The sequence below is a fragment of the Aquarana catesbeiana genome, linkage group LG03 (genome assembly GCF_042186555.1).
Source record: "Aquarana catesbeiana isolate 2022-GZ linkage group LG03, ASM4218655v1, whole genome shotgun sequence".
NCBI lineage: Eukaryota > Metazoa > Chordata > Amphibia > Anura > Ranidae > Aquarana > Aquarana catesbeiana.
In genome coordinates, this window is record NC_133326.1 from 557591709 (window position 1) to 557613691 (window position 21983).

The following is a 21983-nucleotide window of genomic DNA, read 5'->3' on the forward strand; positions in this document are numbered from 1 at the left end:
TTCTACCCCATGTAGCTTCAGTGGTGCTTCAAAGCGTCTTCAAAGCCTCCATAGAAGTCTATGGCAAAGCTCGCATTAAGCCCCACAGAAGCCCAACCGAAGCCCCATCGAAGGTTCACCGAAGCCCCACTTAAGCCTCATCGAAGCACAATGCAAAAGCAGGTGTAAACAGGACTGTAAGCTAACCATTTTATTTAGTGACAGGAGCTTTGACTGGTGTTCAGAGAACTTTAACAAAGTGTGTCTGAAGCCATGTTTTGAAGCAACTGTAAACTAAGAGATGCCTAGTTTTGGTATCTGACTTTGTGATGTTTCTAAAGAACTACAGTGCATCGGTAAAGTATTCATAGCGCTTCACTTTTTCCACATTTTGTTATGTTACAGCCGTATTCCAAAATGGATTAAATTCATTATTTTCCTCAAAACTCTACAAACAATACTCCATAATGACAATGTGAAAGAAGTTTGCTTGAAATTTTTGCAAATTTATTAAAAATAAAAAACGAAAAAATACCACGTACATAAGTAGTCACAGCCTTTGCCATGACTCAAAATTGAGCTCAGGTGCATCCTATTTCCACTGATCATCCTTGAGATATTTCTACAACTTGATTGGAGTCCACTTGTGGTAAATTCAGTTGATTGGACATGATTTGGAAAGGTACACACACCTGTCTAAGGTCCCACAGTTAACAGTGGATGTCAGAGCACAAATAAAGCCATGAACTCCAAGGAATTGTCTGTAGACCTCCAAGATAGGATTGTATTGAGGCACAGATCTGGTGAATTGTACAGAAAATGATCTGCAGCATTAAAGGTCACCACTGAGTGATCGGGGGAGAAGAGCCTTAGTCAGGGAGGTGACCAAAAACCCAAATGGTCACTCTGACAGAGTTTCTCTGTGGAAAGAGGAGAACCTTCCAGAAGAACAACCATTTCGGCAGCACTCCACCAATTAGGCATGTATGGTAGAGTGGCCAGACGGAAACTACTCCTCAGCAAAAGGCACATGACAGCCTGCGTGGAAGGAAAAAGGAACCTGAAGGACTCTCAGACCATGAGAAACAACATTATCTGGTCTGATGAAACAAAGATTGAACTCTTTGGCCTGAATGGCAAGTGTCATATTTGTAGGAAACCAGGTACTTCTCACCTGGCCAATACCATCCCTACAGTGAAGCATGGTGGTGGCAGCATTATACTGTGGGGATGTTTTTCAGCTGCAGGAACTTGGAGACTAGTCAAGATCGAGGGAAAGATCAATACAGCAATGTACAGAGACATCCTTGATGAAAACCTGCTGCAGAGCGCTCTGGACCTCAGACTGGGGCGAAGGTTCATCTTCCAACAGGCCAACGACCTTAAGCACACAGCTAAGATAACAAAGGAGTGGCTATGGGACAACTCTAGGAATGTCCTTGAGTGGCCCAGACTTGAACCTGATTGAACATCTCTGAAGAGATCTGAAAATGGCTGTGCACCGACACTCCCCATCCAACCTGATGAGAGGTCCTGCAAAGAAGAATGGGAGAAACTGCCCAAAAATAGGTGTGCCTGAGCTTGTAGCATCATACTCAAAAATACTTGAGGCTGTAATTGGTGCCAAAGATGCTTTAACCAATTATTGAGCAAACGCTGTGAATACCTATGTACATGCAATTTTTTTCTTTTTTTTTCTTTTATGAATTTGCAAAGATTTCAAACAAACTTCTTTCACGTTGTCATTATGGGGTATTGTTTGTAGAATTTTGAGGAAAATCATTAATTTAATCCACTTTGGAATAAGCCTGTAACATAACAAAATGCAGAAAAAGTGAAGCATTGTGAATACTTTCCAGATGCACTGTATTGTAAAGGCTCAAAGTTTTTTACCTTTATGCATTCTGTGCATGAAGGTAAAAAGCCTTCTGTGTGCAACAGGCCCACCAGCCCCATCTAATACTTGTATAAACCCCATCTTGATTCAAGGATGTGCATGAGAGCAGCAGCTCTCCCGGGTCTCTTCCTACTCATTAGCTGAGATAGCAGCGGAAAACAATTGGCTCAATCACAGCCAATGAGGAGAGAGTGCACTCCGTGTGTGAATGGACACACAGAGCAGTGTCTGCTTGCTATGGGGGCACTGGGCAGGAGGGAGGGGCCAGGAGCTCCAGTGGGGTACCCAAAAGGAGGAGGATCAAGGTTGCTCTTTGCAAAACCACTGCACAGAGCAGGTAAGTATGACATGTTTGTTATGTTGAAAAAAAATCTTCCTTTAATAACACTTTAAGCATTTTGAAATACTTGGCTTGGCACTCCCATTGTTGTTTTTTTTTTATGCTTTAATTGTAAGCTCTAAAGAGCATGTGCTTCCTTATCCTCTAGTATTTAATGTATTGCAGCAGAACTGTCTCCCTTTACCTTGTAAAGCACTGCAAAAATGGTTGGTTATATATAAATCCTGGATGTAGCCAGGAGCTGAATATCTGTTTATTCCTGCAATCAGAAGATGCTGTGTGGCATTGTTTCAGAGGAAGCTATTTCCCTCCAGTGTGGGATAGCCTGTTACTTTCTAAATCAGCGACAAGACAGAGCAAAGCATCTTGGGACATGTAGTCCATACAAATAGGATTCACCCTTTGGCTGAATTATATGAAACTACAACTACCAGCTTTCTGATGGAGAAAAGCAGACTGCTGGGAGGGACTATAAGACAACAGGCTTGGGCCTGGCACACTCTTTTGGGACCAGAGTGGATCTGCATGCAGGGAATCTGTTACAGGATGAGTTGCAGCTGTTTTGCGGCCTGCTTTGGTGGATTTACCCAGCGGATATCTGGAAGGACACCTGCGGACAGTTCCCCTTCACTGACTGGCAGCAGCCTGGAGGCCGCTCCTGTTCCATCCATCCTGCAAAGATATCGGATCTGTGTGAGCCGTGGTGCCAGAGGTTCATCCCTTGAGCCACATTCCTGAGAGATCATCGTCCTCATCATCATTCTTATCATCATCATCATCAATCTCTTCTGTTCCAGTGTGGTGAGCGGGCGATAGCCCAGTCTGATAGACGCTGTGTATAGACATCATTCTTTCCTGCACCCATTACCATTTTTAGTCTAAAGATCTGTTCCAGAATTTCATAGACACTATACTCAGACATCTATGCCATCCGTTGTTCTGCTGTTGCTTGTAGTTCCACAGAGTTTAACATCTTTAAGTCAGTGATCACTGTGAATTCAATTACAGTTCTGATTTGCACATGAATATTGTCTCCTGGTTATACACCGTCTATTGGATCAGCTATTCTGCCTTATCAATCAATATTCTTTGCATGCAATTAAACACCACAGAGCTAGCTGAAGATTAACCGGATTGCTACACAGCAACACAGGACTACTTTCACTTCCCTCCCCACTTCAGGGAATTGTTTGCTGAAGCTGTTAAAGCTGCATTTCACCAAGAACTCTCTGTAAGAGCGGGTTGAATTGTGCTACAGTTATGTTTGCTAAGGTTGTATTTGTTTATCTGTCTTTTTCCTATTGTTATGTGAAGGAGCAGTAGAGAGGGGTCAGACACTCAAGAGTCATTCCTCTGCTCTCCTGTAGCCCACTTACATACACATGATATGAACCTAATTGGGTATAGGAAATATAGTGTGCACTGTTGAATGTTTGAATCATAAAGGTAATAGTTATTTTGTTACTACCAATAATATAATTTGTAAGAAAACCTTTTTGGGGTTAAATTCAGGTTTGTTCTTTGATTCTTTCCCCATTCATCTCATTGAGTAAACTATTTCTGATTTAACTAATTCTGGTGTATTTCCTCATTGCTGCTGTTATTTAAAGGAAAAATGTTTGAACCCAGGGTGGTAGAGGTGGCAGAGGACTCGCAGGGTCAAGGTAACAATGCTGCTGTCCAAAGGTGCAGGACGTGTGTTATTGGCCAGATCACCAGGAGAAAACAGAGCAAAAAAAAGCCTAAAAAGGATATCTAAGAATTGTGTTTACGTTATTACGCTATGTGAGTTCTTTCATCCATTTCTCGCATGGTATATGAACATTCGTTTGTGGCCTGCTATTGGGATATTACTTTTTGTGTCGTTGCGGGTGATTGTGGATGCTGAACTGCCGCCTTGGTTTGGGATCTATTGAGAATATCTGAGGAGATGCACCCTTCTGACCAGCTGCTCTCAAAGCCTTTGTGACTTGGACGACATAAGTCTCCCCAAGTCAACAGCATCTGGTAAGCCCCTTAATACCCTCGGTGGTGGCTTCTTCACCAATAATATCTTCCCTGCATACGTTAGTTGTCTCTTACTTCTATACAGCCTCTCCATTTATCTACTACTCCAACCTGCAATCCAACATGGCCGTTCAAGGAGATGTACTCTTGTGACCAGCTGGTCTCATAGCCTTTGTGACTTACATAGTTACATAGTTACATAGTTAGTAAGGTTGAATAAAGACACCAGTCCATCCAGTTCAGCCTGGATGGCATAAGTCTTCCCAAGTCATTTGCTTCTGGTAAGCCCCCTAAGACCCTGGTAGGTGGCTTTTTCACTATTCTTACCTTCTCTGCAACGTTGGTGGACTCTGACATTTACAGTCTCCTGTGGTGTTAATCTCGTTTAGGAATTTTTGGACTTTATTGGTTCTTATGTTTGAATCACTGTTCACATATTTTGGTTTTTCTTTCCAGTATTGTTTTTATAGCTCTGTACACTATATATGCACCGTATACAGTGCATTATAACAATTTCATATCAATATTTGATTATATTGTATGTCATTATTTATACACTTAATTTAGGTTTAAGACACTGTTTTTTTCTTTAATTTTTTGAGTTCATAGCGCTACACTTTTTTACACTTAACCAGAGGGGTATTGATTTATCTCGAGACCCTCAAGAGGACAGCACTATAAAATGTATAAAAATAATTGTACCATTATACCTGGCTGTCTTGCTGACCCTTTTATGCCAGCCATACACAGTTCGGATCTGGACCGGTTCAGCAGGAACCGACCCCCAGATTCCAACCATTAATGGGCAGGCTGAATGTACCAAGTTGTTCGATCGGTGGATCTACTTGGGTAAAACTAGCCTGCCAAATTCGCTTGTGATTATCGCAAGTGGCTGCTATAGCCACTAGCGATAATCACTGTCTTCTCCCAGGGAGAACGGCTTACCCCGCCCTTCCCCCATCGGGAGAAGACAATGGCCTGGCAGAAAGGATTCCCGTGTCAACACTGTCTGTGTTGATGGGGGGATCGAAATTTGCTCAGTGTATGGCCGGCCTTAATTTTAACACTTTTTTGTAAAAAATCAGAAACAAATATACACCAAGATAAGCTGCAACTCCTGATCTGCATTCTTGTTCCAAGTAGATGACTCCAAAAAGCATAGACAGAGAATTGGAATGATGGCCAGGCAACTAGCAAGTAAAAACAAGTAAAGTTCAACAATGGCAGCTTCCATCATTATTTGGATAGTCCAACACTCAGGAGTACTATTATATAAACATCTGCCATGGTCAATAGCTGGTCTGCCTTCATTGGCTACCTGCACCTTCCTGTTGGTCTTCATGTGCAATAGGTGACCTCACTAATCTATAGGAAGGCACAGAAGAAGGCTGACCGGGGATGGTGCACTGCTCAGGATCTGCATAATAGAGCATCCTGAATTTGGGGTTACCCAGGCATTGTGGTGGGCAGGTACCTGTATGGGCCTAAGGCCACCTTAGGAAGGTGAGACAACTATTTCAGTTTAAAGTGCAACTCACTGTAAATTTAGAAGTCTGTCAATTCCTGACGTGTCACAATAAACAGGAACAACATTAAATTTTAAAAAAGGGCCACCTTTTATTATTAAAAATACATTGCTCATGTGGATGGAGGAATTCAGCATACTGGCTGAATGAAAAAAAAAAACAAAAAAAACTACCCATTCATGGCCAGCTTTAGGTACACTGTAAACTCTCTGTAAGCTAGAGACAATAATTATGAGTTCTTTAAATAGAGATAGTGACATAACCTTTGAATTATGTGTACATCTGTTGCTTAATCCTGAATGAATGAAACCTTCCTTATTTACCACCCATGCGGCAAACCCTATTTTATAAGCTATTGATAATTTTATAACTAGTGATATAACATTTTAATTGTATAGAAATCTTGTTCATAAGTCAGTTGATGATTCAAGGGACAATTGTATCTCACCCATGCTGTCAGCAGTGTTGTAATAATAGCCATGGCAGCACATAAGGCTTCTGTAGAGCCTAGGGTAGGAGGCTGTTAGAATAAATAAACTAAAGCTGGCCATACATTGATATACTGAAAAAAAAAAAAAACGATTCCTCCACCCATTCTATTCACTACGGATGAACAAATCTCCTGGTGTGCTTATTGTTTTTGCTGTCAAAATACCCAAATAGATCCAATCAGATGCAGCTGCTTTTAGGCCAACAATTTTGCCCCCCCCCCCCCGGCTCCTTTAAGGAATGTTGAGCAAGATATGGTTGATAGGGTCTCCCACTGAGCACATTTCAGACCGTTCCTCAGAAACCAGCCAAAATTCATACAGTATATGGCCAGCTTAAACTGTTCCAGTATAGAAAGGCTGTTGTCAAACCTCAGGATCTTCCCTAGTCGCAGATCCTCCTCTATGCAGTAAGAAACATTTGCTTGCTTGTCCTAGTCGTTTAGATGTATTGCCCTCTGAACTCTGCTACAGATTCAAATTCACCCAGAATCCATAAAGCCTGGTACACATGGGCTGAAAATCAGGCAGTTCAGCAGAAACCGGCTGATTTTTGGACCATGTGTACAGATGTCTGTTCAACAGAAGCTGGTCTAATGGCTGGCTTCCTTTGAACAGTCAGGCTGGAAAATCAGCATTTGATCAGCACTTGCAGCCAATGGCTGCAAGCGCTGATCTGATTCTGTGTATTCTGGCAGAGGGGGAGTTCCCCTGTCAGAATACAATAGCACAATGCGAGAAAAAAAACTGCCTGTGTGTACCCAGCTTATGTCTGGACACAGATTTGTTTTTTTTCAATTAGCCAGTGGGCTGAAAAGACAAATGGATTTCCCCATCCAAACAAGCGAGGTGGATGGAGGAATCCTCCCAGCTGCACTATTGTATTCTCACAAGGTCTCCTCCATTGTCAGAATACACTGATCAACACTAGCTGCAGCTGCTGATGAAATGAAAATTTTCTACCATTCACATTGGAAAGAAATCAATTATTAGACCAGCTTCTATCGAGCAGGAACAGCCATAAATAAATCTAAATTTCATCCTGTCCTTGCTAAACTGGTCAAATTTTGATTCATCTATTGACTAGCTTAAAGGAGAAGTACAGCCAAGGCTTATTTGCCTTTACGTCTTCTGTGGATGACAGGCGTGCAGTTCGTTCTGTACGCCTGTGACACGTTTTCAGCAGACAGCGGGTCAAAGCCTGCTATCGGCTGATGTGTCACAGAGCCAGTCCAGGCTGGGAAAAGATTGCGACCATATGGTCGGGATCCACCCAGATGCCTGGAGCAGCACCAGGCTCAGCCTCTCAGTGGGCCGCTGAGAGCCTGAGCCAGTCACTCCCGCCCCTCCACAGCCCAACATTCCAGTGAGCGGGGGGGGGGCAGAGCAGACAGCGGTGACTGACAGCAGCTCACTGAGAACTGAGCGATCAGCAGTCTTTGATAACTCAGTTCTCAGTCTCATTGCCAGCAGGGGACTAGGTAAGTATTATTTCTAAAAATGAAATAAATAAACTTCTCTTTTAATGCAGTTGAAAATCCTCAAGCTTCTCCTTTGGTAAAAATGTATAGAACTGCTGAGGTTTGTAGTTCTACAAATCTAAAAAGTTTGTATTAGGATTATAGCATAATAGTTTGCAAAAGCATTAATATTTTGCCATAATATGAAATATAATCATGGCTATTATTATATTGCTACTATAGTTATAACTTTTATCCACTGTCCCTAGTAGTGTACTGACTATACTGACAGCTCTGACGCCTATCCCTGATTTAGGAATGCCTTTGGAAGATCGATGACACATAGGAGTTGATTTACTAAAACTGGAGAATGCAAAATCTGGTGCAGCTCTGCATAGAAACCAATCAGCTTCCAGGTTTTATTGTCAAAATTTAGGCCCCATGTGCATGGGACGCTGCTAAACGTACGTTCAGAGGCAGTTGGACGCTTTTTTCAACTGCCCCTGAACTCAATGTTATCCTATGTGACCATGTACACAGTCTCGTTTATTGCCGTTTTTAGGCAGTTGCGTTTAACAGTGTTTCTTTGAAAGCAAAAAAATGGGCTCAGACGCCGAAGATTTCCATGTTTCAGACGGTAAACGCGGCTAAACGCGGTACCGTATAAGCGTTTTTAAAGGTACCCTATATTTTTGACATGAAAAGACAAAAATATGATGGAAAACGATGAAAAAACATAAAAAAAAGGTTTAAAATTTTTTAATTAAAAAAATAAATAAAATAAAAAAAAATTATTAAGCACAATTTAAAAATGTAATATATAATAATTTTTGCAACAAATATTTGCATAAAAAATACAAAATAAATTAAAAAAAAAAAGAATAAAATTACATATACAGCTTTAAAAAAAATCCCAAAAATGTTATTAATATGTCAATTATTATTTAATTATTAAAAATATTTAAAAAATTGCAAATAAAAATTTGATATATTATAAAAAATGAAATTAATTTGCATAAAATAGACAAAATATTTAAAAAAAAAAAGTAAATAAAAAACAAAAAATAATACCATATACAGCTGAAAAAAAATCCAATAAATATATTAATTAATTATTAAATATTAAAAATATGTTAAAAAATTGTCAAAAAAAGTTATATATTATAAAGAATTTAATTAATGTTTAAATTTGCATAAAATAGACAAAATTGTTTTTTTTTTTCAAAAAATAAAGGAAAAACAAAAATAATACATCTGTATAAATATAAATATATATATAAATATATGCACATACCTGATCGTCATCAACAGACGTTCCTCTGGTGACACACTCTTCCTCATGTTGGTGTCCATGCGTGTCAGACTGGGTCGTACTTTTTGTAGTAGAAGGTCAAATGTGGCAATGGACATTCTCTGCGCAATCAATGGATGGGTCCAATAGCGATGAACTCTGACTCTGGACCTCGCACGCAATTTTCTACGTCGTTCTAGCCTCATCAAGAGCAACGTCAGGAGCATTTCCTCACATTTGCTCATTATGGGATCCATTGCAAAAAAAAAAAGCACAGAAATAGAGGCAAATACAAGTATACAGCTGCTCTCTCTGCTGCTGCTACTCACTCTGGTCAAAATGGCTGAAATAGTTAATAATGTTTTTTGAGCTTGGGGAGGGTCTTAATGAGGTTATTTTAATAAACGCTTGTAGACGCGAACGCGGTTAAACGTGGCATGCAAACGTGGCAAAACGGGCGTTTCTAAATGCCGGTTTCAAGTTCGTTCAGAGAAGTTTGCCCCAGAGTCCCATGTACATGAAGGCTTAATTGAACAAGCTGAAGTTAGAAGCTGATTAGCTACCGTGCACAGCTGCACCAGATTTTGCACTCTCCAGTTTTAATAAATCAACCCCATAGGGACAGATTTAAAAAAAAACTGGAGAACTCAGAATCTGGTGCAGCAGTGCATGGTAGCCAATTAGCTTCTAGCTTCAGGCCTCAATTGAGCTTTGGCAATAAAACCTGGCAGCTGATTGGTTTCTATGCAGAGCTGCACCAGATTTTGGACTCTCCAGTTTTGGTAAATCTCCCCAATATTATCATAGTTGACACTGCCAGTTGATACATAGAAATGTGGGGGGCATCAAAATTTGGTTATGGGACCCCATGATGTGTAGTTAGACCCATGCCCATGTGCCTTGTCTTACCAGATAATTTTCCGTCACTCACTAATTGATTGGACAGCCGGAGTTGTGACAGTTTTTTTGGCGTGTAATTTTCAGGTTGTTTAGATTCAATTTTGAAATTTCAATCTGACAAGGTTCCATCCTTGATGTGTCACATGGCATGAAGTGAAATATCTGTAGTAAGCTTGGGGCAAAGAGCAGCTTAAATGTGACTGAACTAGAATGTTCCAATGTATTAATAGACATGTTCTGCTAGACTGGCCAGTGGCTACTAGAAGAATATGAAACTAGAAGGAAAATAGACTAGAAAGCAAAAAAACCCACAATTTGAATCTAAATGAATCACATAAGACAATTCAAAAAACAACAACCGCCTCCTGTGAGAAAAGAAGACCTACTACATAGAGATTTACTATAATGAAAACAAAGGGAACAGAAAAAGATAATATGTGTAACAGAATATGAATTAAAAATTCCAATCTGAAGATGTATTTGTCAACCTCGGCAAGGATCCCCTTTCTAAAGATACACCGAATTTTGCCAAAAAAAAAAAGAAAAACTAAGTCTAAATCACAAGCTTGTTAAATTGGGTGGGATATATTGGGCAGCAAGTGAACGTGTTGTTCCTGAAGTTGATGTGTTGAAAGCAGAAAAATTGGGCAAGCATTTAAGAATTTGCACAACTTTCACAAAGGCCAGACTGTAATCACTAGACGACTGGGTCAAATAAGGTGGGAGCAGAGTAGGGACTTTTATTTTTCCATTTTTGAGGCGTAGGAGGATAAAGTTGGTTGGATAAGTGGTCCAAGGAAGGAGAACCAGCAACAGGCTCATGGGAGGCCAAGACTCATTGATGCACTTGGTTAGCAAAGGCTAACACATGTAGTCCGATCCAATAGAAGAGCTAATTTAAATTAGCTGAAAAAGTTAATGCTGGTTCTGATGGAAAAGTGTTAGAACATACAGTGCATCACAGTTTGCTGTGCATGGGGCTGTGTAGCCGCAGACCGGTCAGGGTGGCCATGTTGACCTGTGTCCACAACCAAAAACGCCTACAATGGGCATATGAACACTGGACCACAGAGCAATGGATGAAGGCGGTCTGGTCTGGTTAACTCAAGAATGGAATAAGTAAAAAGTGTTGACTTGGTCTCCATATTTCCCAGATCTTAATCCAATTGAACATCTGTGGGATGTGCTGGAAACGTCTGATCCATGGAGGCCCCGCCTTGCAAGTTACAGGACTTAGTAGTTGTAAACTCTTACAGCACACTTTTTGCTACAGGTAGGCTACCCTGGATATCTCCAAAACCTTAACAGTTTAGGAGATAACCCCTGTATTTGCATGTGCCGATGTCATCGGCACATGCGCACTGAAGCAAACTGAAGCAATGGCACGTGCCGTTGCTTCAGTGAGTGTGCCGTTACCGGCGGCTCCCATGCGCATGCCAATCACATCACCCGGAAGTAACTCCAGGAGCGATGTCGGCCGCTGGAGCGGTGTACGAGGACGGCTGCAGCTAAAAAACAAAAACCCCTAGTGGTGGACTTTTTAGGCACATAAAGAGTAAAATAGTATTTTAATACAAATGTAGTTTATTAAACGTATAATCTAAAAACATATTAATCATGTAACATGTAACATCCGGAATGCATATATGGCATTTAACATCAATGTACATACAATAGTGTAAAATACTCTTGCTTCCAACGCGTTTCGGAGTGTGCGTATCTCCCTCCTCAGGGGTGAGTATAAGCAAGAGAAATTTCTATTCTAGAAAGATATATTAAAGAAACAGGATAAGCATCTATGATATCACACATATATACAGTAATCCATAAACAGTTTTCACATTTTACACTTACGTGTTTGTAGTAAGTTGCTGAATTAGCATTCCATATTATTCTAATTAAACGGATGGACGTTTAATTAGAGGACAGACAGAGAATGGCAGCAGGGGCTTCGATCTCAGGTAAGTAATTCATAACGAGCTAGTATGCTATGTATACTAGCTCATTATGCCTTTGTCTTGCAGGGTTTTTTTTGTCCTAGGGTTTACAACCACTTTAAAAACTCTGCTACTGATGGCCAGACACCACAGCATACCTTCAGAGGTCTAGTAGAGTCCATGCCTCAATGGGTTATGGTGGGTGGTCATAATATTATGGCTGATCGGTGTATAGCTAAAGGCAAACTTTTTTCTAGTTTTGGGTAGATTGGGGAATAGCCTCTTTTAGGTCTTCAGTTGCCCAAGCATATCTGGATATTGCCCCAGGCCCCTTGCCCGAAGGGGCCCCTACTATGCAAAAATATAATGATTAAAAAATTTGTTTATTTTAATAAAATATATCGTGGGAAGCAATATTTTGCCTGCAATCACCTGTATGCCTAGGTTCACATCTGTGCAAATGCGTGTAAATCGCATGCATTCCATACCCACATGCAGCCATGCACAAAATGCAGTGCTTTAAAAAAAAAAAAAACATGCAGGGGTGGTATTGACTCTTAATGGCACTCCCTACACACTGGAAAACCGATGCAGAAATGCATGGTGCAAACGCAATATGCACTTTTCATTGGGTCACATTTAAAAATGGTGCAGGGACCTTTTCCTTGCAGGAAATGCAGGTGCAGCAGCTGAAATTTGTCAACTCAAGTGAACCATGCTTAGAGCCCCTGAGTCCTTAAAGTGTTACTAAACCCACAACAGTAAAATCTGTCTGTATATGCAGCATAGAATGCTTGTTATACTCACGGTGGAACTTAAGGGGTTAATCCTCTGTATTATGTAAAAAGGCTCTTTGATCCTGTATGCACAGATCCTCCCCTTCTGCAGAGTCTCTCTTGGGAAGGCTAGATGAGACACAGTCAGAGTAGTAAGGCTGCACATGCTCAGTTTGGTCTCTATTGTTGGAGAGAACATTTCGTTGTTGAGCTGAGCTTTTCAGATCAAATTTTATTTACATCACACATGTGGGCGTGTGTACAGATTCTAAATGACAGCCCAGTCCCCCCCTCCTCCTGCATGCCCAGTAACTAAAAAAGAACCCAGTGGGTGGGATGTCACATCTTAATTCATAGATGATCCGCTTCCCATAACAGCATGAGGACACCGGCTGTAATGGAAATCTCCTCCTACCGGAACACTCAGCACTCGGGCAAACCCTGCAGCTTATCACATGACCGTGGTATACAGATCAGCCAAAAAGGTACTGTATATAGTGGCAGTATTTTAATGTAAGATTTATAAGCTGTGGGTACTATTTTGATATTTCTTGGTTTAGTACCACTTTAAGGAAGGTAACCTATGACTTTACAATGAGTTCAAAGTCATACCCAAGGTAAGCTGTCTACCTCATGCAGAGATAAGAACTGAGGCTAAGAAACTTGTCCCTGATTATCCCTGAGATTTCATAAAGTTGTTTGTAGAGGAAATCTGGATTGTAGCTTTTGCCATAGACAGTGTCTGAGGCTGTGCTCACACTGTAACGATGCGGGAACCAGCACTATTGCAGCACCGGTTCCCGCATCGCATCTCACCCACAGGCAGTTCTCACTGCCTTCTGCGAACCGCTGTGGGTATCAATACTATGTTAATGACAACCCCCAGATTGGTTCACAGATCGCACTATTTTCCTGCGAATCCAATGTGAGTTCAGCCATACAAACTGTATGGCTGAACTCGCATTGCACAGACATCACATGTAATCGGCACCGCAGTGTGGGTGTGAATCACATGCGATGTCTGTGTTCACACAAGTGTGAACCCGGGCTTAAAGCGGAGTTCCACCCAAAAGTGGAACTTCTGCTCATTTGTCTCCTCCCCCCCTCCAGTGCCACATTTGGCACCTTTCGGGGGGGGAGCAGATAACCGTCTTTGACAGGTATCCTGTCCCCACACCAGCGGCTCAGCTTCCTCCTCTAAGTGTATGGGCAGCTCAAAGCGGAGTTCCACCCACAAAATTAACTTTACGTTAATCAACTGCAAAAAGCATCAGAAGCAACATTTGAAAAAAAATTTTTTTTTTTTTACATACTTGTTCAGGGCTGTTGCTATGGGGTCCCTTGTAATCTGCTCCTTTCCTCTCCGCAGCGCCTGGCGTCATTTCCCTCGGCGCCTGTGTTCGCTAGTGCTCCTGGGAGATGTGTGTCATCATTTCCCAGGAGTCAGTGGGCAGAGGCGAGGGCTAGAATCGCTGCTAAATGAGCTTACTGAGCATGCGTGAGAACGGGCGGTGCATGATGGTTATTCAGCAGCACTGAATCCCGGAAGTTTATGCTTGTGGGCTTCGCCTGCCCACAAGCAAGATGGGAATGCCCGAGCATAAGGAATATAAGGTGAGTTTTTAAATAAAACAGTAACTAAAACGGCGCTATTTACCACACAAACCAATGCAAAAACAACATCATATGATAGTAACAGATATAATTTAAAAAAAACGAAATTTGTGGGTGGAACTCAGCTTTAAGTGTTCTGTATCAACATTTTTTTCAGATGCCAAGCCCAGAAATAAAGATTCTTTGTAGATATTGCAGAGCAGGGGTCTTCAAACTTCCTAAGCAAAGGGGCAGTATACTGTCCTTCAGCCTTTAGGTGGGGTAGACTGTGGCCATTGGTAGTAGAAAATGCCCTATCATTGGTTTTAATGGAAGGAATAGTGGCCCATTGTTGGTGTCAGTAGATGGAATGGTGCCCTGTTTATGATGTCAGTTGGTGCCCCAGGGGCCAGATAAATGGCTCAACTAATATCCTGTCCCCCCATGCCAGGGTCCTAGGTGTAATCCTGGACTCTGAACTATCCTTTCGGCCCTACCTGCTATCACTGTCCATAGCTTGCCTCCTTCACTTCTGCATACTTCCCAACTTTTTGAGATGGAATGAGGGACACCTATCAGCAAAAGTATGCAGGCATAGGACATACACCTTGTCACACCCCTTAAAGGAGAATTGTACAAAAAAATCAAAATTGGATAAACTCACAAGTGCTTTTTTTACCACTACTATTCCTTTATATTGGTTTTTGGAATTTACACATGCAGCAATTTAGAAATCAGTTTAAAGGTTTAGCACTGGAAAACACTTTTTGATAGATAAAAAGTAAATTTTATATACATCTATATGGATCAGACCAAAATGAGGGACAAACGAGGAGGGACAGAGGGATATTGCTCCAAATCAGGGACAGTCCCTCGAAATCAGGGACAATTGGGAGCTATGCCTCCACAACATCTCCAAGATACGCCCATCCTAACTAATGACACCACAAAGCTTCTAATTTACTCCCTGGTCATTTCTCGCTTTGACTACTGCAATTCTCCAATACCAAAGCAGACCATGTGGCGACTGCCGCACATTGTGCCGGGTACAAAAGAAACAGTTAGTGACTTGATATAAAACAAACTACAGTACTCATTTGTGTGCATCTCACGCTATACCCTCAAGAATGAAAACAGGAGAAAAACTGCCCCTGGTCAACAGACAAAGACCTCAACCACTCCCCTTCCACGCTCTAAGCAGTATGAACATAAAAGGTTGTCACTTAAGCAGGCTATACACGGTCGAATTTCGAACAAATTTTCTTTTCAAAATCAGAAAGTTCTTTTTTTTTGTGATCCAATGATGCCACCATTGATTTTCGAAATTCGGCCGACCAAGCCTTCAATTTCACTGCATGATGCTACAGAAAAGAATTTTTGTGGCCAGGAATCTTCTTTTCTCTCCGTAAATTTTCTTTTCTTATTACATTTTTCGCACGATTCTCCCATCATTGATTAGAAAATCGTTCATTTTTCTAAAAATTTCCAACATGTCCGATTCCTCAAATTTCATTGACGCACGAAAATCAGCCGTTGTTGCAGCCCACTAATGGTGCGACATTCGTACGAAAAATTCTTTCATATGTTTTTCGAAAGAAAATTCTTACAAAATTCGAACCGTGTATGGCTGGCATTACAGTAGCTAGTAGTATCCAACATTAGTACTGTGGAATCGTCCTCAAGCCATTTAGACCATACTTTGTTAAGTTTTTTGGGGCACCCCCAATTGTAGTAGGTGTCTTTATACAAAGGCAGAATGGTATTGACTAGCTTCTTCCAATACCTGACCGTTGGAGGAGTGAGCTTTTTCCATGTGAGAGTGATGGTCTTCCTGGCGTAAAATAGGAGCAGTACTAATAATGTCAGTTCGGTCTACATCAATCTTGCCGTATTCCTCCCTTATGTTTCACAAGTTAAAATGTCGCCTTTGCTTTTAAGTGGCTTTCTGACAATGTAAGTCTATTGTAAGTCCTTCAGGCAATCTGAGTTTTGGGTGATGATAGATTAGGTCTATACTGAGTTTACACAAATTACAGAAGCTTACTAAGAGGGGTGGAGGGGAGATAAGTAAAAACCTATTCACTAAACAATGTCTAAGTCAATATTGTCAGAGGGATTATTTTAAGGTTTCATGGCTCACAGGCAACGTACACAGAAATTTCAGCAATGCTGCAGTACGGGGTCCGTGCGCCTGTATATCGCCAGGGGACAGAATGGTTTATATGCCATGGAGGCTTTGAAGAAACTGCAATCGCCGTTGTCTGTGTCACATTATAAAAATTTGTTTAATTTAAATACAGTCTGTACCTGTCACTCTTATCTTTTTTTACTTGCATGGAAAGCAGAACTGCAACCAAAAGTCAAAAGGCGCGTTTGTTTGAGTAGTGCAGGGGTGTCGAACAATTTCATTACGTGCCAGGTCAACATTACGGTTGCCTTCAAAAGGCCGTTAGTGAAAAGACGCAAAGAAAATAAGAGCGCACCGGCTGCTAGTGCAGTAACCTTTATTAAAAGAATCAAAAAAACACAAGTAAAGTTTCACTCAAATTGTAAGTATAAGTCAGGCATGTCAACAAATGCAAGGACATCATGCTGTGGACAGCAAGGCATCCATCCCTGGTTTCAGTTTTTATAACTGCTATTAACAGTTCATTTATGGACTTTTGGACTGGCAAAGCAGGTCGATTTCTTGGTAGTAGTGCATGTTATCAGCACAATATGTTCAAAGGGCCGTTCTAGTTGTAAAACTATATAAATATATATATACTCTTTATCAAATTAAATAATTGCCTCTGCATTTAGTGATTACTGGTTTTAGTAATAACGTAAAGTGATTGTAAAGTCTTGTTTTAAAAACATGTCATACTTACCTCCTCTGTGCAGCTGGATTTGACCAGGGCAGCCCCAATCCTCTTCTCAGGTCCCTCTTTGCTGCTCCTGGCCCCTCCCTCCTGACGAGTGCCCCCACAGCCCAGAAGCTTACTATGGGGGCACCCAAGCCGAGCTGCAGCTTCGTGTGTCCATTCAGACACACAGCTGCCATTCGGCCGCCCCCTCTCTCCCCTGATTGGCTAACTGATTTGGATTGACAGCCGTGGGAGCCAATGGTGCCTGTGCCCCAGCCAATCAGGAGGAGAGTCCGGGATGGCAGAGGGAATCATGGACATCACTGGAGAGAGATGGGGCTCAGGGTAAGTATTAGGGGGTGCTGGGGCGGCTGCTACACACAGAAGGTTTTTTATCTTAATGCATTGAGATAAAAAAAACTTTTCCCTTTACAACTCCTTTAAGTAAGTAATAACTAGCTTTGAAAGTAGAAGTCTAGGACAAATAATGGCAAGCAGATATTCAAGTGTACAACTATTGTACCATTTTCAACCCTCCTTTTTAACTGGCATAGAATAGAATTATTCTCATAATTATAAGCAGATGTCCAGAGTACCCCACCCTCCCTAACATAAGATGTCACAAGTCCCCCAACCTCCCTTAACTTGTGTTGCTGACGGGAGGAAGCTGGGGGCAGAGCTGGGAAGCAGAAAGTGCAGGGTCTGGAGGAGGATCAGAGGAGGGCTGGAGTTAGCTGAATGCTAAGACCAGGGAAGCCAGAGACTAGGGAGGCGCTGCGTCTGCACAGAGAGGCACAGGATCTGTAGGAGTTCTGTCCTCCTCTATGCCAACTGCTGGGACAAGGTGGAAGTGGCGATTAAGGAGTGCCAAAGCTGAAGGAGAGGTGCGAGGGCCACATGAAATGGCCTATTGGGGGGCCGGATTCGGCCCACGGGCCTTGTGTTTGACACATGTAGATTAGTGGATTAAATGGTACAAAATCTTTGATGGGTGATTATTCTGAATGGATGGATTCCTCCATTCAAACAAGCCAGGCGGATGGAGGAATCCTCCCCACTGGGATATTGTATTCTGATAGCGAGACTCTCTGCTGTCAGAATAAATCGATCAGCAGCTGAAGGCTGATCAAGAAAATTTTTACAACAAGTTTGACAAAAGTCATTGGCTTCTGTCAGATAGACATTGACACACATGAATCAAAATTCAGCTGGTCCCCAAATTTCAATCCAACTATGGCCAGCTTTACACTTTTAAATTCAAAAACTTTTGGCTGGAGATGCAGGCCGTGTTAATTTTGACATCAAATTTAGATTTAGTTTTGGTCATAGTCCTTTGACTAAAATGCCATTTTAGTTTTAGTCATATTTTAGTCATCTGAATTTTTTTAAATTTTAGTCGACTAAAATCTCCTACATTTTAGTCGACTAAAATCGAATGGGTTTAGTTAAATTGTAAGGCATTATTTAACCACTTAAGCCCCGGACCATTTGGCTGGCCAAAGACCAGAGCACTTTTTGCGATTCGGCACTGCGTCACTTTAACTGACAATTGCGCGGCCGTGTGATGTGGCTCCCAAACAAAATCAACGTCCTTTTTTCCCCACAAATAGAGCTTTCTTTTGGTGGTATTTGATCATCTCTGCGGTTTTTATTTTTTGCGCTATAAACAAAAAAAAAACGACAATTTTGAAAAAAAAAAAACACATTATTTTTTACTTTTTGCAATAATAAATATCCCCCCCCCCAATTTTGTTTCCTCAGTTTACAAAATAGAGGGATAGTTTTATGGCATTTTTATTAATATTTTTTTTTTTTTACTAGTAATGGCGGTGATCAGCGATTTTTATCGTGACTGCGACAATATGGCGGACACGTCGGACAATTTTGACACATTTTTGGGACCATTGGCATTAATACAGCGATCAGTGCGAACAAAAATGCATTGATTACTGTAAAAATGTCACTGGCAGTGAAGGGGTTAACACTAGGGGGCAGTGAAGGGGTTAATGTGTGTTCTAGTTTGTGTTCTAACTGAAGGGGGTTGTGGACTGTGCAGGGAAGCTAACAGATCGTCTGTTCATACTCTCTATGAACAGACGATCTGTCACTTCTCCCCTCAGAGAACCGGAAACTGTGTGTTTACACACACAGTTCCGGGTTCTCCGTGTGCCCCAAGCGATCGTGGGAGCCCAGCCGTCTGGCACTGGCATCGGCTTGAGGGGTGAGCGGGGGGGCGCTAGTGGCCTCAGGGCGAAGCGACGTTACATGACGTCATTTCGCCCAGCCGTGCAATTCTGCCGCAGTACAACTGCGGCAGCTGGTCGGCATGTGGTTAAGCATAGAATTAGAATTGTCAAACTCATTATATACTCCTGGAGTAAAAATTGAATAACATGTTATTATTTATGGTATTAAGGTTTGCACATCCACTACAGACACAGATTTAGTCGTTGTGATATATAATATTATAAACAAACAAAAATATTGCTTTTTGACAAACAGAAGTGCAACTTTCAAATATAAAAAAAACCCTGTAAACTCTGTTGGCTGTAATGCCATTGCACATATTACCTGAATATATTACCAACAAACATATTCTGAAAAAAAAATAACCTTTTTCTTATTTTTTTTCTTTCAGCAGCTTAGTAGATGTCCCCTACTTATTCTTATGTGGTAGTGCAGTGGTAATTTTGATGACAAATTTGAATTTAGTTTTATTCATAGTTTTTTTACTAAAATGCCATTTTAGTTTTAGTTGTATTTTAGTCATCTGAATTGTTTTAATTTTAGTTGTATTTTAGTTGATTTAAATAGTGTTAATGTAGTCAATGAAAATATTTTTGTTGACTAAATTAACACTGGATGCAATGTGCTGCACCCTCCCACCAGCTATGAACTGATTACAGTGCATGGTGATGCATTAACGGCCAAAATAAGGTAACACAGGGAAGTTTTAGTAAAAAAAAAAAAAAAATCCTTAGAATGTTGATGAGGGGACAAAGAAGGAACCAGGCAAGAAAGAAAAAATCTGAGTAGAATAAACTTCAGCTTTAAGTCTTAGTTTTTTTTTTGCCAAACTTATTATTTTGGGGATGGAAGGGATAAAATAAGGAATTGCTAGAAGCCTGGTCATTATTCATTTTTATTTGAAACCACCAGTACATTTTAGTCTATTCAAATCTAATGGGTTTAGTTAAATTGTAAGGCATTAATTAAGCGTAAAATTAGAATTGCCAAACTCCGTGGAAAAATAGACTTTTGCATACAAAAAAATTGTTAGATAACAGAAAGTCATACTAGGGTACACATTCCAGTCTGCCCCTATAAGTTTTTTACTGTATGTTTCCAGCTGAGAGAATAACTCTCATTATTGTCCTTGGTTAACCTTGTCTACGGGAAACATGGTTTTGTAATACAGAACGTGTTGGCCAATCTAAAATGTTTCATTTGTCGCAGGAACAGAAGGTGTAGGCGAATTTTCAAATAGGGACAATAGTACCCGTGACAAGTTCCTAAGAGAAGATATCCCTTCACTTTGGAAAGATCTCCTCTCACTACTTGTTGTTTCTCTGAGACCAGAAGTAAATGGAGAAGAAAATGGTTGTTTGATTTGGTTACTGGTTTCTTGGAAATAAATATTGGCTTTAAGGCCTCTTTACTAATAATATTTGGATCAATCTAATTTTTTCCCAGCCGGGCCAATAAAGTACCAACCAGATGGGAACCCTGTTGATTGATGATCAGATCCCCCCTGTATGCTCAATTGACCTCTAATATATTTGGCTGTTTCCAGGCTATGTACCTTTTTTAAGGATTGTTCTTTTTTTTCCTAACAGGTTCGATCCATCAGTCTGTCACCATTCACGACCAATTACCGTATACAACCTTGTCACAGAGGGAAATCACCAGAACTCCATCAAAAAGCATTGACACCATGAAGGTGAGAAGACAGTTGTCGATCAATGGGCCTGATATCTCAGAAGTGTCTGAGAGGACAGTGTCTGGGTTCCTATAGCAACCAGATAATTCTATTTATTTTCAAAGCTGAAATGAAGAAAAAAATAGATGGAAACTGTTTGGTAGTAGTGATTAAGACCATCCAGAACTGTTTAGTGCACATAAAGACACATAATCCTGACTCCTTAAAGCTGAATTCCAGGCAAACAGCTACATCCACAGATTATACTGTATGTGTGTGTATGTGTATATATATATAATTACACACACACACACACACACACACACACACACACAGTTGTGCTCAAACCTTTGCATACCCTGGCAGAAATCGTAAAGTGTTGGCTTTGATATTGAAAATCTGACTGATCATGCCAAAAAAACAGGCTTTTATTTAGAGATAGTGATCATATAAAGCCATTTATTATCACATAGCTGTTTTGGTCCTTTTTAAATCATAATAACAGTAATCATCCAAATGGCCCTGATCAAAGGTCTACATACCCTGGAATGTTTGGCCATGGTACAGACACACAAAGTGTCACATAGATGTTAAAATGGCAATTAAAGGTTAATTTCCCACATTTGTGGCTTTTTACATTGCAATTAGTGTTTGTGTATAAATAGACAATGAGTTTGTTAGCTCTCATGTAGATGCACTGAGCCATGGGGAGCAGAAAAAACTGTCAAAAGACCTGCGTAACAAGGTAATGGAACTTTTTTAAAGATGGAAAAGGATATATAAAGATATCCAAAGCCTTGAATATGCCAGTCAGTACTGTTCAATCACTTATAGGGAGGGAAAAATTCAGAGATCTCTTGATACCAAGCTACGGTCAGGTAGACCAGGAAACAGTGCAGTAACGACTGCCAGAAGAATTGTTCAGGATACATATAAAAACCCACAGGTAACCTCAAGAGAAATACAGGCTGCTCTGGAAAAAGACAATGTGGTTGTTTTTAAGGAGCACAATACAACAAAACTT

The 21983-nt window shown here is 40.8% G+C and overlaps 1 protein-coding gene across 4 annotated transcripts in view; it reads left to right on the forward strand.

Moving 5' to 3' along the window:
- The window catches only part of PKP2 (plakophilin 2), a 177227-nt gene that overhangs the window by 45619 nt on the left and 109625 nt on the right, over positions 1–21983 (forward strand). For all 4 annotated transcript variants that reach the window (XM_073621734.1, XM_073621733.1, XM_073621732.1 and 1 more), the window contains exon 2: positions 20877–20980. In XM_073621734.1, the coding sequence (XP_073477835.1) occupies positions 20877–20980 (104 nt within the window). The remainder of the gene's footprint in view (positions 1–20876; positions 20981–21983) is intronic.